Source organism: Melitaea cinxia, chromosome 12 (assembly GCF_905220565.1).
Source record: "Melitaea cinxia chromosome 12, ilMelCinx1.1, whole genome shotgun sequence".
In the NCBI taxonomy this organism is placed as follows: domain Eukaryota; kingdom Metazoa; phylum Arthropoda; class Insecta; order Lepidoptera; family Nymphalidae; genus Melitaea; species Melitaea cinxia.
Genome location: NC_059405.1, coordinates 16,115,757 through 16,135,455, shown reverse-complemented (window position 1 = coordinate 16,135,455; position 19,699 = coordinate 16,115,757). Strand labels below are relative to the sequence as shown.

General features: G+C 34.5%; 1 protein-coding gene across 1 annotated transcript in view; it reads right to left on the bottom strand.

The window, feature by feature from the left end:
* LOC123658761 (liprin-alpha-1) overlaps nucleotides 1-19,361 on the bottom strand; it is a 189,751-nt gene extending 170,390 nt beyond the window's left edge. The window contains exon 1 of the mRNA XM_045594097.1: nucleotides 18,835-19,361. Coding sequence (XP_045450053.1) covers nucleotides 18,835-19,083 — 249 coding nt within the window. The 5' untranslated portion in view covers nucleotides 19,084-19,361. The remainder of the gene's footprint in view (nucleotides 1-18,834) is intronic.
* Nucleotides 19,362-19,699: the final 338 nt, after the last annotated feature.

Below are 19,699 nucleotides of genomic sequence, written 5' to 3'. Positions count from 1 at the left end.
ATTTAATTTTCCGAGGAAGACTATAGGATATATGGCATTTTAGTATCTTTATTTTCAAAATAACGCGGGAACCGTGGGGCACAGCCATTTCAACAATAAAAAAATCTATTGTAACGTATTTTTTTACTGTCCATACCATCATATCAGTCCGAAAGAACAACTCTATAAATATTAATAAGGTAATTTACGACATATGGACTGCTTGAACCTAGCAGAGTAAAATTACACTATTTTCATCGGTTTAATCCGGTCGCTGATCATGTACAGCGCGAACACAAAGTGTACGCGCCTTTACAAGCCGTCGCGCACTAATTACTGAATGTAGCCCGTATGAAACGTCGTTCAAAAGAAAAATATGTCATTATACTCTTGACCTTATAATTTATAAAATTGACTGAAAAATACATAAAACGCTTTTAGAGCTTTAAAGCTCGAGTTATTCTGGTGTTTGCTTAAAGTGGAAATTTAAAATGGGGCCGTTAGCGTAGTTCATCTACGCAACTCAAGTTGTACTTTTATGAAGAGATTACAGAAAGATATGTTTATTATATAGTGTTAATGCTAGTGATAAATAATTATTTTCGCCAGAAAACGAAAAAAACCGAGTTCAATTACATCGACAAGTAATACAATGTAAGTAGACGAAAAAAATTCACAAACGCACTAGTCGTCACGATTTTCGAGGGATCCCCTCGATTTCTCTGAGATTCCATCATCAGATCCTGGTTTCCTTATCATGGGGGTACCCTTGGGATATCTCCTTCCCAACAAAAAAAGAATTATCAAAATCGGTTCATAAACGACGAAGTTATCCCCGAAAATACATTATATGTATATACACGGTCAAATTAACCTCCTCCCTTTTCGAAGTCGGTTAAAAATATTAATATATTTTCAAATCGCTCAATTTATAAACTAAAACATTTACAATAATTCACATTTGCGAACAGAAATATCTCAAAAATATAGCGAAACTCGATGGTAAAAAAGAATAATATACCGTAAGCTTTTATCTGTTAGTTACCATCATCCGTCAAATAGCGTAATCCACAACCGCTGGAACAGGCCCTACGATATGTGACAAACACCTAAATAAGTATTTAATTGGCAATGAATAATCACTCGGTTTATAATCACGACAACTAACGGGAGTGTCCACCGACAACGAAATCTTCTCACGCTCGATCGTAATCGTTATTGACTATTACTTCATTCGTACTGCTAACTGGGACAAGCGCAATTACGTCCACCGCACCTCGATGCTTACTTTTTTTATTTCAAGACCATGATATTGCTTTTTTTATACAAGTAGGTTGGCAAACAAGCGTACTACTTACCTAATGGTAAGCGATTAGTATTTATTAGTAGCTTATAGACGTATGCAACACCATAAGCATCGCAAGCGCATTGCCGACCCTATCCCTAACTCCCCCCAGGAGCTCTGGTCACCTTACTTACCAACAGGAACACAACACTGCCTGAAAACACCTCGGGCCCCCCAGTCAGGCTCATCCACATTTGAGCAGGAAATTTCCTGCTTTGCCCTAACTCAAAAAATAAATTTCGTTTTATAAAATGTTATTACTTAACTCGCTGATCCAACAGACGTTGTCCTATGTTGCGAGCTGTAAAACACTCATTTTCCGAATTTCTGCAATTCTTCGCGCCTTTTTCTTAAATTTTCATTCCGTAAGAATCTTTCACAAAGTATTAGAAAAATTAAATATTATCTGTCTAGATAGATAAATTACTTTACGAGTATTGCTAACTGGGACGAATGCGATTACGTCTTCCGGGGTGAACATATTTTTTTATGCAAGGTCTGTCATGTACGGAATGGATCATGCGCCGCGAGCGCATCAACGAGTTGCTGTGACCGTGTTGTATCGTCACAACATATACAAGCATGAATTTGCAAGTAGGTACTATTAAGATGTTACCAGACTTACCATACCACATTTGTAAATCAAGAAATTAAAATTGCCAGCCGATATTTCGCTAACTTCACACCCAATGGAAATAACTTTCTATTCTATGTTTACATTTCAGCACCAATTTTAATATGTAACAAATCATATCACGATTCAGCTCGTAATATCCCACTGCTGATCATAGGCATCTTTCTTCATGTTGGACTAGGATTGGAGCTTAATCCACCACGCTGCCCTACTGCGGGTTGGCTAATATATTCACTACGAGTAACGATCGAGAAATACAAATTGGTAAATATTGTGTTATTTGTATTCTATTTTGTAATTAGAAATCAATTTACAATTGCAAATAATTAATATACTTCAACACGCTACCTTTTGCAACGCTTACTTACTTCGCAATAATGTATGTTTTGTATTGACTGAATATTCTGCTGTGTGGTTTCGGCAGTAAGGAATATAGCCACCCCCTCTCTTCCCGTGGGTGTCGTAAGACTGGGTGACTAAGGGATAACATAGTTCCAGTGCCACCTTGGAACTTAAAGGCCGACCGATGGCGGAATAACCATCCTTAGCTGGCTTTGAAATACACAGATCGAAGACGGGCAGCAGCGTCTTCGGTGCGACAAAGCCAGCCCTGCGGTCATCAGCCCGCCTGTCAAGCGTGGTGACTATGGGCGAAACACATGAGTTCACGTCATTTTTGGTGCGAACTTGGGGAGGCTTATGTCCAGCAGTGGACTGCGACAGGCTGAAGTGAAGTGATTAACTGAATATTACCTGAAATACTTGTATAATAAGTTCAGAAACACGAAAAGAAGATTAAATTGCAAAAATCTACAGTCGAGAAATATTATCATGACTACCTACATCTATATACATATATTATATGTTTGATTACTAATTTGTCGTCAATTGTAATCATAGTATGGAAGATCGTGAGTATAGTATGGAAGGTCGTTTTACATAATTATTAATAACACATTTCTCGCAAATACCTACTGTATAGTATAATTGATTTCTCAAAACTTTATTTCTAACGCATACTTATTTTCTAGTAACATTTTTATTCTGTGTCTACTGCCAGTGTCGTAGTTAGAATATACTTTACACCAAGAACAACAAGAACTACAACAGTTTAAGATACTTTCTGTTTTTAATGGAAAAACACACATAAATGTCTTTATATTATTTTACTGTTACTTTTATTTTTACTTTACTTATCAAACCTGTTTATTTTATTAAAATTACTTTAGTAATTATCTTTTTTTTTTTTCGTAAGCTTCTCTGAAAAACAAATCAATTTGGCGTAGTATTTCTTGGAGGCGACGATAAGTTAACAGTACCTGCAGGCTTACTCTTGAAACTCAATCCTATTTGAAATTTAGGATTGGGATCGAGAACTTGTCAATCGGTACTCTTGAACACTACACTAGCGCACGATTTGACTCAATTACAGTGGAATTTTATGTAACTAATAGAAATTGGGATTTCTCGATCTTAAGCATTTTTTGCACTCTTGACAATATTTTGACGTTGACTATCGACTTGGAAATCGTGTTTGGGATCGAATTTACTCGTTTCAATAAAGTTAACTTTTTAGTGTTCGATTGTGTATCTTAAAGTTTTTATTTATTAAGATAATGGCGCGACTGGCGCTTATTTATGTATATTTTTATATTATCAACAATATCACAATCACAGTATTTTGTTAAAATAGAACTAAATACTTAACAATTAGCTTTTTATCCTCTTTTAACCTAAGGTAGCAATTTTTAAATATAAATCACAGTATTTATGTTTCTAATATTTAAATAAAAATCACAGTATTTAAGTCTCCAATATCTTTTGTTTTAACAATATTAATAAACTTTTGTATTCACTAAGTTAAGCTTTACACTGGTAAAATTGCAGAAATTATTACAGAAGTAAATAAAGAAAGAAGATAAGTTAATTATAAATATAAATTAAGAAAATACGTAATCGAGATAATTTGGAATTTAGAAGTCTCAAAATGGCGCCAGTCGTGAGCTTTTTTTTAACAACAACACACATTATGCCAGAATGTATAACATATCTTGCGTTTTTATGCTTAAAAAAATCAGTTTTAGGTTTAATTTAACGAATTACAATATAATAGATAATAATTTATTATTGGAGACAAATTATAATTTAAAAACATAAAATTTTATGAGTTAAATTTTATTTTCTTATTATTTTTTATTATAATGGCTACATCGGAAACCGATCGTCAATTCGATTCCAATTTCAATTTAATTGAAAGCTCGATTTGGTCAAGAGTACCAAAATATTACAGATTGGAACTGGAACTGTATTGAATTCGTGTTTTTGTGAGATTGGGATTGAAGTCAAGAGTAAGCCTACTGACCGTTATGGCTTAAATGTCAAGCTAATGTTTCCTACCTGGAAGACAATAGTGTTTGTAAAGCGCGAAGACTGCGCAATGTAAATATCTCTTTTTTGGGTCATGGTATTCGCATGTATAATAAAATTCTACAAACCATATTGAAATTGTCTGAGAATAAATTTATATTATGTATTAATTTAAGTCAAAATTAATTTATTTTGACTCGTTGGCATAGTTTGTAGTAGCCATGCTTTCTGTTCGACGTGTTGCGGGTTTCAATTACCACCTTAGTCTGGGTGTAATATTTGTATATATATACTTATATAATTATAATTATAATATACATAAATATAATATATGTATATATATTATAAATATAATATAAATTAACAAAAAATTAAAGGCAATTCTTATAGATACAATACTAAAAAAAATATTATAAACAATATATACGATTTTTAAAATTTTTATCAACGTGATCCCATTGAGTAGATAATATAAAAAGCACTAAAAAACTAAATCCAGATAAAACAAAAACCAAAGACAGACGTCTGAATAGTTTATGTACTAGACCATATAAAAATTAACCTACATAAATAATTATACGATCGTAATTAAACGTTTTTAATTACTTTTCTTAAATCGATCTAGTTATTGAGGTCGTTTCCTTGTTCAATAAATGGGAATGTAATTCTCCGTTCCGGATTTGAATCGTAACCGGGTTTATAGCAGGAAGATACAGCAATGACCGACTCGATGTGGCGCGACTCGTAGACAGTAATACGTAATGAAATAAAATCAATCTGAGCTTAAAATGTCAGACTTCATGGCTAGAGCAAAATTTTTATACATGTAATCACATTTCTAAATTCTATAGTTGTATTAAAACTCTCCGACCAGGCGATCTTTCATTTTTTTTTTATTTCATACCTAGAAGGTATGTAGGTATTACCTACATAGGTATGTACAAATATGTTTAATTGTCTAATGTCTAATTTGAATTGCTTATGCTTCGACCATTCTCCTGTACGGAGAAAGTGATCTATGCCCAGCAATGGGATGTTAAAGACTGAATTGTGGTCGAAACAATTTATAAAGGCTATCGTATTCATAAAATTACATTCTACTGATGACCCTCAAAAGAAAAAAAAAACAATTAATCTTTTTACTTAAAGTACCAATCTCAGTCACTGTATCATATCCCGATTAAAAACTTACCTCAAAACATTAGCTACCGTATATCAAACATGAACACAAATATATTATTATACAACATTATTGTACATATTAGTACATACGATACTAATTAATATCCGTTATTAATATCTCCGATTTATTCATAACAGGGGCTTTCATCGTGAATACAGATTACGTGGCTCATCTAACAGTATCGATTGTCAGACCACAATAGCGATGCAATCTGATGTGCGGAGAGAAACGACAGGTAACAAACGATATTTGAAATATTTAGTGCCATTGATATAAAATATCATAATTTTAGGAATAGCGACCCGTTTACTAGTAGCTGATGAAGTTTATCTAATCTACAAGATACTGGTAGGATTTATCAGACGGAGCTAAAATACCCCAACTAATAAGTTAAAGATAAAAAAGAAATATGTGTCAACGTTTATCTAGTGGATAACTTTACTACTACAATTACCAAAAATATATTTAACAATTAAAAGTAAAGGAGACGAAAAACTCCAGCAGAACCATTAATTTCATTTCCAAAAATTTAAAAACATTTGACGATCAAACATTCGTAAGTTTGTAACAATTTTGTTGCCATCGATCCAGGCAAAATTTTTCTTATTTATCTTATTTAGTGCAACAGTCATGTGATGTATATATACATCATATTTCAAAGAAAAACCCAGCCAACATCACCGAACAACCAACTAAACCAGTCACGTGACTTATTTACATCAAGAAAACTATTATTATTTTAAAACGTAAAAACGACTTTTCCGTTGTCATTTCGATTTATTAACGTGACTTAATTCCCGTAAGATCGTGACCGTCAACAAATCTTCCCACGGCGACTTGGCGACGCGCCAACGAGAGCGTACTCCGATACTGTCGAACTAATGTGTAGAGGTATTACCGCATCCACGAAACGAGAAACGCTTGGACACACTGTGAACCAGTGTAACACCGGAGCTGAGCGTTTGTTGAGTACAAATCTCTCGATTCAGAAACTGACATTTCCTTTAAGTTTCGACTGTTTTATTGAAATATTGAAAATATCCTCTCGATCGGTAAATCATGTGCTGGCAGACGAGTACGACATTAGCAACAAAATGCTTAAGCTTTCAAGGTCAACTTTCGGACGCTCATGGTCATGGACGACACGTGACACCGACAACGTAATTCTATTCGAGATAATAACTCTTGAATCCAGATCAGAGAAAACTATAAAGATCACGGGAAAATTGGAAAGTAAATAAAACACAAGGGTTTCCCTTCAAGGTTATCGAGTCTGATCAATTTTTTTTGCTTTCAAATGGTTTCACTGTGTCTCCTTTGAATCTTGCTTGATTTGATACAAAATAGTTGATGGAGTCCACATGCATGAGAAATAGATCCGAATCATTAATGCCATAATCTTTAAAAGTAGACGCTTACTCATGTAATTATGAGACAAGTAACACGGATGCTGGAATTACAACTAAACGGTTAGAAAATAAACATTTTAATTGCTCTTAAAATTAAAAGGAAAGATGATTTCTAAATAAATGCTTGCGTAAGTGTCGTTTCGGATAACAGCCAAGGAGAGGAAGTGGAAAAATTAAGTACAAAGGCTGAAAACGAGCGACAATTTAGTGCGTTATCTACGACATTGGGTATAACTATACGTTTAATGAATCCTTAAGTAGACCACATCATAACCTATTCTCTTTGTTGAAGATCACGAGATAGTACGTTCTTGTATTAGCAGATCAGAGGGTACGAATGTCATAATTACTTTGATTGCATGTTATCAATTAACAAATGTTATTATTTAATTTTGCAATGCGAGTTTCTGTAAAATTGATAGTTTTACACTTACGTATCATTGTTAAGACGCAAAGAGTTGATTTAAATTCTAATTATGTGCCTTGTTTATATATAATCTCAATCGTGTAAGGGTTACAAACGAATAACTCAGGGCATGTTAAAACAGTAGTTGTAATAAAACAATAGTTACAATTTCCCTTTAGCAGGCAAGTAATATTATTAATGGATAACAAAAAATATCGTTCATCATCATCATTGGCTTTAGTCCGTCTATTGCAGACGATTTAGACAGTGTCAGACACACTTTGTTGCCTAGGTCACTCTTCAGGAAAACGCAGAGTTGCCTAAGCTCTGCGCCACCCTCTCGACCTCACTGGCTAGGCCCACAGAAACGACGAGTCGATACGTGTGGAGCCAGTTTGGCTGCAGGAGTCTTTCGCATTTTAGAGCTATGCCACGAATGCTTGACGGAGACCCCATTCCGGGTTTCAAATGAAGTTTTCCTTCTCCAGGACCCTTATGATTTTGAGCCAGGTTTATCCCTCGATCGCCTTTTACGACCCCTACGGGAAGAAAGGGGGTGGTGCTATTCTACTCGGCCGACACCACACGGCTTAAATTAACATATAAAAATTATAAATAAAAAAAATTATATATTTTATTTACAAACAAATTGTTTCATTTACATTTACATTTATTTCAGGATATATTCAAATACAAAAAACCTTTTTGAGTTGAAAAGCCTGTTTAATAACAAAAGTTTTAGGCTCAATAGTATCAAGGTGTGACTCACGAAAATAAACCATAAACGTCGACAAAGTTAAAACCAAAAAGTCTTCGTAAGTGCCTTCGTAATAAATTTAGTTATATTCGCCATACAATCACAAAAATCTTTAAAAACTAAAATGTAAGTACGAATCGATCTGCACAACTGTAGACATTCGGTGGATGTTCAGCCTAACCATCATTTCTTGATCACGCTTTGACATGCGCCGTGGCAGACGTAAACACTAATTCCATCAGCTCTTAGTTAATCCAGAAATGGTAACCAATTTAATTTGCTTTTATTTTAAAGATACGTCAATTCTATAACTTGGAATTTATATCGTACACTTAAATAGTTTATATAGACAACGAAGGCATGAATGCTAATATAATTTTTAAATTATGCATAAAAAATACATTAAATGAATAAAAAAAAAAAAAAACAAGTTACACACTACCATGTATTTGACATTTACACGCATATATACCTCCTCTTTTGTTTATTATTATATAAGTGACAACAGAACGTTAATAATGTTCAAACTTATAATTTAAATCAATTATGGTCGAATTTCGACTACTGTAATAGTAGGATTGAATTTACCAACAACATGTATGAGTATAGACAGACAAGAACGATTTGGTTGTCTCCACTGCTGAATAAGCAACTGAAGATACTCGACAGAAGTATAAACATCAAGAAAGATCACAGGTCCCAACAATAGTCTTCATTCCAATAAACGGTATAAGATTATAACTACACAAACTACTTCGGAGTTCGTAGCCACCATTAATTTACTATTCTAACGCAAATTACGAATGCTAGCAAAGCAATCTTGATTGGGGATATCTTCAGACCTTATCTTTAGGATCGATCGTGCAAAGAAAATCGTCGCATGTATTATTTTATTTTGATAAACGATTGGTACTCTCAACGAAGTACAAAAATGAATGAAAGAATGAATAGGTGGAAAGTGGATGCATTTACAAAAATATGAACAAATCTAAGCGTGGTGACTATGGGCAAAACACATGAGTTAACTAACTTGTGGAGGCATATGTCCAGCAGTGGATTGTATTAGGTTGAAGTGATGATGATGATGATATCACGGACAGTGTTGTGATGCTGCATAGTTTATTAGCAATGCGGAAAGTGCTTCGTTATTAGAAATTTGGACTTCAATGAAAAATTTAACGTGATCTAGGTACTAAATGATGTATGGAAAACTCAGGATAAAGTAGAAAGCTCTGTTACGTAAAGATATATTATGTTTTAAGTGTAGAAACAGTTACAGAGCAATGTTTTGAAAATAAATTTATACGTATTATACATTAAATTTGACAAACGTACGAACACCAAAGATCGTGGAGATTTTAATGAATAAATTAAAAAAAAAAAACAAAGATGCTATTTCTAGATCACTTGCACTTATCGCCACAGTACATTAGAAATATTCTTCAATGTTTTTCTTACACAACACGCGACATAACTGACAATTTAATTTATATAGAGGAAGACGATTACTGAGTTTGGGTTTTAAAAGGATAGCATTAAGCATGATTAACAAAAACATTCATCATAAAACAGACGGCACTATAGAAGATATTCCGAACATATTCCCATTGAGGCAGCCCACGAGTACTTTTACCAACAACAATGCTTTGTACTGCGTTTCGGTTTAAGCACTGAATAAGTCAGTACAAACAGACATGAAGTGAGAATAGGTATTCTGTTTCAGATCCACACAGGGAATCTATCAGGGAGGTTCTTATCAGTAAGCAGATTTTTTACCGAGAAGCACATTCACATTTTTTATCACATTAGCGTCGTATAACAACTACGTTTAGTGTACTATACGTAGTTATAATATGAGAGATTGATTCATTGATTAATTCAGCTTATAACATCCCATTGCATAGATTTTTTAGAACGATCAATGCTTAATACACCAAGCTTGTCCACTGCGGTGCATGCAAAATATATATAAGAGAGCTATATGCTAACTTCTTTTTCCTATCCTTAGCAGCCGACTACACTCCCATATCATAAACATCTGATAAGTTTTTTCTCTGTCACTAAGTTTTTACAAGCACTGACTTCACTTCCCATTCCACTTAAATTTCGTTAACTAACATCACAGCCTAAAAGACATCTATTACTAGTTTAGGAACTAGGGTTATATTATACTACATTTCCATTGCGCTTCGTGTGGATTACACCCATTTCGGCTGTTCCGTTTTCATCAGTTATAAAATAGTCTAATTCATTCAACAATAACGCAGCCTTCTCAGAATTTTTGAAATTGGTGTTTTTAAATAGCTCTTTATGACATTGGTCAAGAAGTATTTTTTTATTGTTTTCTTTCTTTCAAACCAGCGCATCATCTTTACCGATTAACGAGGCAACACACGTTACATCTCTTAAGTTGTATTAATACCAAACTTATTAGTTTTAAAATTGAGCTGTAGTGCATGGTGCTGTGACCGTTATAGGACATAAATACCTTGAACTAAAGACATTCCAACTCAAAGGATTTTTTTTTTAAATAGTAATAACAAGTCCAAAGATCGAATCCAAATCAACTGATCCTAGTATAGGTTACTTGTTTACGAGTATTTCACGAAGATAACACTGCAAGCATAACCTACACTTGCGAAATCTAATCTTATCTAGCTGATAGACATCAGACAAGTTATATACGGGAACTCCTCGTGACGATAGCGGATTAGTTACATTTTGATTTAATTTTTTTTAAGATGACTTTTTGTAGATACGTTAACACACAATACGTCGAGTACTACACGAGAATTTCAAAAGAATAACTGCGAAGTTTCTTGCCGATTCTTATCTGCAGAATCTACATTCCGAATCGGTGGTAGCTTCACTTTTACAAAAATAATAATTTGTTTTTAAAGTTTTAATTTGTAAAATGACGATTCGAAAGTGCTCTTGGAGCCTATTTGAATAAAGCTATTTTTGATTTTGATTTTGATTTTGAGACGTGGCTAAGGCACACACCGGCGACTATGGGTTCGACTTCCGCTCGGGATGGATATTTATATTTTTCGAAAATATTTGTTTTCGTTTGGATGTCTGTCCTCGTGAGTCACGCCACCGCGCCTCGGCGAACACGTTATGCTGTCCCAATTTTTATCATAAACACCCGATAACGATTGTTAATCATAGTAGGAAATATATCCCTCGCCTCGCAGAGGAGCAGCGTGGTGGATTATGGCCCCAATCCTTCTCCTACATGGAGAGAAACCTATGTTCAGCAACGAGATGTTACAGGCTGAATCCTAATCGTGATAAACATAGATCCAATGATAAATCAAAGTATCAAAGTAAATACTTAATGAGTTCATAATTTCTTTATTATTTTATATAAATGACAAATATGTGTGCGTTTGGTAATACAAGCATTCATGCAGGACATGATTGAATATTAATAATGTTTGAGTAACGGATTGGATATATTCCTACTATGAGTAACGCGATCGCTATCAGATGTACTTGATAAAAACCGGGACCGACAGCTTAGCGTGCTCTCAGAGGCACGGTGGGGACACCGTGGACTGCTTATTGCACCAAGGACAAGAACAGCACAACACCCAAAACACGACAAACATCTGCATGGCCAATACAAATGTTTGTCATTTGCGGGGATCGAACCCGCAACCGCTAGCGCGACAGTCACAAACCAGTGCTGTGAACGTTGCGCCAACGCGTCATATATTATTACATACATATTTAATAACATACATATTTAATAACATACATATATAATAATAAATATTACATATAACTTAAAAAAATGTTCATAGCCTTGAATAAACACATCATTAAACTATACAAGGAGAGGCAGGAGATAAGAGATGTCAACCAAGGCATGTATAAATATCTTTAAGTATCAAAAAAATCATTTAAGTATTATGTAATGTTGTTACATGAATTAACATTTAACTTATATGGAAGCAAAGACGACGTAGATAAAAATAATTGTGTTTATTACGTCTATTACATCGACCAATAATAAAACGTTGGAAGACGAAAAAATAGTCAAGTAAAGACGCGTTATCAAAGTTTACTCAAAAAATTCATCCGATCTCGATCAAATTTAAATGGGACTATACAAGACAAGCATCAGCTTTCGATTAGAAGAATCATCAAAATCGGTATACCCAATGAAAAGTCATGCGGTATATATAATACAACGTTGGTCGACGAAAAACCACATAATACGTAACACGTTTTGATTTTAAAAAAATCATCAAAATCGGTCCGCCCAGTAAAAAGTTCTGAGGTAACATAAAATAAAAGAACATTCAAATTGAGAACCTCGTCCTTTTTTGGAAGTCGGTCAAAAATAAGGTAAACAAACGACTTAAATGTATTAGTTGAAAAGAATTGAATGATACAAATTAGCTGAACAACTTCAACTCATTATTATATGGTAGAATCACAATGAAGAAACAAGGCAGTCAAGTTCTGAGCACAATAACTTTTGCTATATTATAAACTCATCTCAATATTCCTTCAATTCTCACTTAAAGTATAAAAAGACATCTTTAAGCCAATGTCTTAATTCTATAGTGATTGTGCAGTCTTCATTTTTATTAGCGTACATGATTCAAATTTTTAGGCAAACACAGTTCACATGTACCGGCAAAAACTTACATTAATTTAAACTTTAATACAGGACTTAATAAGACTAGAATACTTAGGATTTTTAGATTCAGATTTATATTAAGGTCTAGGTAAGTCACTGGATGAGCTCCGATCCATTGGTAGACGAAACAATATTTCTTATATTAATTCAAGAGAATAGTTCCAATGACTGCACAGTTAGTTCAGCTGCCTTGACCTACTCTCTAACATTAATATTTCTGCAATACTGTTAAAAATATTTGCCACTGTTTGTTTGTATGAAAGAAACAGACAAGTCTATTGTACTTAAGCAATTACTTATATATTATTACATACATACATACATATAATCACGCCTCTTTCCCGTAGGGGTAGGCAGAGACCACTTCTTTCCACTTGCTACGATCCTTACATACTTGTTTCGCTTCATCTACTTTCATTATTCCCTTCATACATGCTCGTCGGTTTAGGGTACTCTTGACCTGGCCTTTTTTCAAGACGTCCCCTTGAAATGTCCGCCTAGGTCTACCCCTTCCAACACTTCCACTCACACTCGCCTTATACACTTTTTTCGTCAGTCGTTCTTCATTCATTCTCTCGACATGACCAAACCATCTCAGCATACCTTTCTCAATTTTTGTCACTACATCTTCTTTCAGACCACACCGTTTCTTTATCTCACTATTTCTCATCCTGTCACTCAGTTTAACTCCTATCATACTTCTTAACGCTCTCATCTCAACTGCATTTATTCTGCTTTCATGTCTCTTCTGCCATACCCAACTTTCACTTCCGTACATGAGTGTCGGAAGCCACACCCCCTCATGCACAGCCAAACGAGCCTTTTTAGACACCTTCCGACTGCTCATAAAGGAGTTCAAAGCTCCGTTCACCATGTTTCCTGCATTCACTCTTCTTTCAATATCACTCTCACACTTTCCATCTCTTGTAAACTTCGAACCCAGATACACAAACTCATTCACCTGTTCAATTTGTTCATCTCCAATCACGATATTACAGTCTGTCACTACCTCATCTCTTTCAAACACCATCACTTTCGTCTTCTTTACATTCATCTTCATTCCCTTTCTAACAAAAGCTCCACTCATAGCAGTTACCATCTCCTGCAACTCCTCGGCCGAGGACGCAAGTAATACTTGGTCATCAGCATAGAGAAGACATTTGACGAGTAACTCACCCATTCTCAACCCACTTTCATTCTCTTTTAACTCTGTCAAGCAATTGTCCATGAACAAGTTAAACAGCCACGGTGACGCTACACATCCCTGTCTAACACCTTTTTCGATATTAAACCATTCAGTGTATGCCCCGTTTATCCTCACACAAGCACTAGAATCCCTATAAAGAGATTGTAGTGCTCGCATGAGTGCGCCGCTCACACCGTACACGGACAATGCTGACCACAATTCATTCCTCACCACTCTATCATAGGCCTTTTCCAGATCCACGAACGCGCAATAGACCTTTTTGTTTTTTGCTAAAAACTTTTCGGCTATGCACCGCAAGGAAAAGACCTGATCCGTACATCCCATTCCCTTTCTAAATCCCGCTTGTGCATCCCATACTTTTTCATCTGTTTCATTCACAACTCTTTCAATCAACACTTTCGCATACAATTTACCGACGACGCTGAGAAGGCTTATACCGCGGTAATTTATGCAGTCCTGCCGTGACCCTTTTCCCTTATACAACGGCACGATTACGGCTTTGCACCAGTCTTCCGGTACTTGCCCATTTCGCCAGCACAAATTGAAAAGGCAGTACAGCTGGCTAGCCACTATACCCTGTCCAGCCCTCAGCATCTCGACGGTGATCCTGTCATACCCTGCAGCCTTACCTAATCTCATACTTTTCAGCGCTTTCACTATTTCATCCATGCTTATCTCACTTTCATCGACATTTATACTACTCTCAATGGAGGGTGCCGGATGTTGTACCTGCACTTCCTCTCTTTCAAACACACTTTCAAAATACTCTTTCCATCTCTTTAACACACATTCTTCTCCATTTATAACGCTCCCATCTTGACTCCTGATTGTGCTCAGCTCCGAGGGAGAAATTTTTCCTCTGGCTGTTTTGATGGATTTCCAGAAAAACTTAATGTTTGACTGGAAATCTTCAGTGAGCCTCCTATCAAAATCATCCTTTCGTTCTTCTTTCTTTCTAGACACAACTTCTTTCGCTACTGATTTCAATCTTTTATACTTCGTTCTTGCTTCCTTTACCTCGTCATCCGTTGCCTTTTGAACCTTTTGGTTAGCTTTTGTTGCTAACCAATCCAACCACGCTTTCTTCTTTTCTTGCACAGCCTTTTGTACATCTTTATCCATCCACACATTATAGTTCTTTCTTCCTTTCCTTCTTTTAGCTACCCCGCACACCTCAATAGCACTATTCACGACCCCTTTCTTAAAAGTCTCCCACAAATTCTCAATCACACCTATCTCTTCTATGCCTTTAAAACTTTCTTTCAGTTTCTCTACATACTCATCTTTCTTTTCTTTTCCTTGTAGATTTTCCACTTTTATTCTGGCTAAAACACTCGTAGGCTCGGCCCCTCGGTGGCGCCATCGTTTAAAGAGGCCACGTATTCGGGCTATGACCAGGAAGTGGTCTGTGTCGAGACCAACACCGCGGTATGCCCGAGTGTCAAGCACTTTCTTTCTCAGTCTTTCATCCACAATTACAAAATCAATCATACTTCTAGACTCACCCTCATCTCTTGTATACAAATGGATCTTTTTGTGTTCAAACATTGTGTTGACCACGCAAAGATTCCATTCCAAGCATACTTCAAGCAGACTTCTCCCATTGTCATTCACTCTTTCGTCCCCAAACGTACCCAGAACTCTTTCATACCCATCACGCTTTACTCCAACCCACCCATTAAAGTCCCCTAACATTACGATCCGTTCATTTTCTCCGCATTTATTCAAGACCTCTCTCATGCTATCCCAAAATTCCTCTCTCTCTTGTTGGTCTTTTAATGACCCACCTCCGCGCAGATCCGTCGGTGCATAGACCCCAAGGATAAACAAGCGAGTGAGTCCGACTTTCAACCTAATCCAGAGGAGTCTTGGGCTTACACATTCATGCTCCATCACACATTCAACCATTCGAGAGGAAAGGATCACACCAACTCCCTGACAGGCTCGGCTGGTTTGGGGGACTCCCGACCAGTATGCCGTGTAGGGTCCATGTACCGTGGTGTCACACCCTTTCCTCTTGGTTTCATTCACGCACAAAATATCTATGAATCTTTCATCCATCATCTGACATACTTCATCTACCTTACCATCCATTCCTCCTCTTACATTCAACGTAGCGAAGCGGCTCTCCATGGGCCGCTTTTCGCCCCCGCGAGAAACGAGACGTGATGGGTGGCGAACCACACCGCCGCCATTTTTGTGAATAAAATTTTTTCATAAAAAAATATATTATTATATCAAATAAAATTCAATGAAAACAATAACAAAAACAAAATGAAACAAACTTCGATTACATTGATAAGTTATATGAAGTAGCTAGTCAATAGAAGAGTCAAATGTGCATTATACAGATAACTCAAAAAAATCCGGGCAGATCTCGATCAAATTAAAATGGGATCACATGACAAAAACCAGCTTTCGATATAAAAAAAGATCAAATAGAGATAATCTTAATCAGTACACCCGGTGAAAAGTTATGATGTAATTATACATAAAAAAATATACATTACACAGAACCTCTCAATCGGACTGTATTTTTTTTTTTGACGTCGTTTAAAAAGAACTTGATGATTCATTTTATACTTCATGCTTCTATAAATTTGCAGAGATAGTAAAAGAATGATGTCATCATTACAGAACAAAGTCAAAAAATCAAGGTAACGTAATTAAAAATTATAATTAAAATTGCATTATTATCACTCTAACGAATATTTAAATAAAAACACGTTTTGATGTTTAAATCTCTGAATCAACCAAAGGATTATCTATATCTGATACTTTTGTTATTAATACATATGTTCTCAAAAAATAAATACAATTTTATTAGTTTATATAATTTTTTTGTACATTCAATATATAAGAAAATTATAAATATAATTTATAATAAAATATACAACTTCGTGAATTCGAAACAAAAAAAAAAACAGACAGTAAAAACCCTACAACCTCAACGTCTGTCTGTAAATATGCATCAGAAAGCCTTATTTTCTAAAATTTATAAAATTATATCTGTATGTAAATATAGGGTACACTACCTAGTGGGTAGGGGGTTTAAACATTGTTAATGGATGACCCTACCCGACCCTACGTATTGCTTAACTTGTTAGTAGCGAATTTATTTAAATGTTCAATAGTTTATTACAAGATAGATTATAAGCAATAAACATCCAACTGTTAAATTATACGAACTAACTAGCTACATATATAACTGTTTAATTATATAGACATGTCATCAATCTTAACATATGTCCTTTTATTATGTAATCAAAATAATAATTACATGATAATAACCAATCGTTGTTTAAAGTTAGCTGTTGTTACTATATAATTGCAATGGTGATTAAAACTAAAATGTCTATTGAAAAGTGTGTATAATAAATATATTTAAATATTCACCATCAACAAACAAAATATGTAGCGAGAAAATAATTTCTATAACATTTTAACTTATAATAATAATAAAAAAATTAAATTAAATTCTTATCAATATTAGTTTATTTATGATAAATTTGTTTTTAACATTTCAGGTCAGGACGTTGCTTATATATTGTGTGTTTCCGAATCCCTGACACAATGGTAAATTCTAGCGGGGCCGTTGATTGTAGTACATTTTATTTATTTTAAAAGTATGAGTGATTACATTCATTGAAGGATTAAAAGAAAAGGTCGAACAAGTACTAGATTTATACAATACCCAATATAATTACAAATGACCTTATTTCCTTATTTACATTATAAATTATTACTATATTTATAATAGATAATGTAAGATTTATCAACAGCTTTCATTAACATAAAATATAAGCCACTATGTCAAGGGAAGTAAACATAACTCATATGTTACTTATGTTATATAATAATATATAAATAGAAAAGATAATGCTTTCTATTTATTAATATTATATAATTATTGCAATATTAATTACATATATATTCAATCATATATTAAATTCTCGTGTCGCGGTGTTTGTTACCAAACTCTTTGGAAATGGCTGGACCGATTTTTATAAAATTTTGCGTGCATATCGGGTAGGTTTAAAAATCGGCCAACATCTATTTTTCGTACCCCTTAATGATAAAGGTGAACCCCTAAATATTATTTTTTTATATTTTTGACAAAATTCTTATTTCTTTTTTATTGATTTGGCATTTAAAAATAGATACAACACTAAATTTTCACCCTTCTACCACCAACCCCTATTTTTAATAGCGGCAAGACAACGTTTGGCGGGTCAGCTAGTATTCTTATATCAATTTAGATGCATATTACATAATAAATTAATAAAAGTAATTGTAAACTATGATTATAAGTATTATTAAATCGAAACCAGGCCTTAGTTTGTATATATTTTAAATAATATTGAAATGTCTATGATAAGGTATAGAGTTGTTTAAAAGTAAATTTCATTTAAAAGGAAAACTTTAGCTAAAGTAAAAATATTCAAAAACATCGACATCCTATAAGATCTGCCCATTAGAATGATAGTTCAATTTTTTCCATTTGTAGGGTCTAATATGATTTCTAAATTAAACATTTTTTTTGGTTATAAATACTGGTTTAAAAGTCCTTAATTAGTTTTGAAGCAGTTTATTGCCGATTTCTTTTTAAATCTTTAACAATTGAAACTATGTAACATTGTAAAAAGCTCAATGTTTATAGTAAAACTTCTACAGAGCACCAGGCTCACGGTCAAACTTCATATCACATTTTTTTCAAACTCTCACTATCACAATCTGTAAATTTACATTGATAAATGTTATCATTGTGGACTACTATGTATCTCGAACTCCGAGTTTGTTATATTCGACATCATAAGCCTTAATGATATAACTCGTATGTGTCGAGTTGTCTGCTATAATAAGATTTTAAATAGACAGGCAAATGTCACTGACCTGAGGTAAGTTAGCTGCGATCTGTCGGTGCAACGAGTCCCGCTCTTTCTCCACGTCCTTGAGTCGCAGCTCGGTGTCCCCGAGGCGCTCCTGCGTCTCCCGGAGGCTCTCCACGAGCTTATCTCTCTCATCCAACATAGACACCATGAGCTGCTCGAAATTCGCATCCTCGCCAGAGAACTGCGAACTACGCTGGCTAATATTGTCTTCAGATATCGTAGGCATCACGTCGCACATCATATTCCACATTTTAATTTAACATCAAACCAGAATACTTATCGTACACGATAAACCGAATAACACAATGATTTCGATCACCGTTTTACATATGTTTCGGCACAAACGTTACCTAAATCTAGCGCACACTACGCGAGAACGTTGCTTTACATTGTCGATATATTCGTAAAAGACTTTATTCAAAATTTCGGGAGACATTATAGTTCGATATTTAGAAAGACACACCTAAAACTTATACTCCTACGAGTCCATACTATCATGGTATAAGCGGCATGTCTGCCATCTTGGAATGGAACGTCAGTCTTACTTTCAAAGATTAAAGCATATGAAGTTCAACGACAAAACAGATATGCAACAAATGCTCGGTAAATTTCATTTTTACTACGATTTGTGTATGTGGTTTTAGGTACATGATGGTGTATATTACACAGTATTGTAAGAAATAGTTACATATAATGTTTTGCAGATATGTATAGATGTGTGAAAAATCTACTGTATCTAATCTACTATATACTTACTTAATGCTAATAAATAGCATGAATATAAAAAAATTGTAACCGAAAAACTAATTGTACCAGTAATCAAAATGAATTTTTATGCTAACAAGTTTTCTTTAAAATCATTTGTC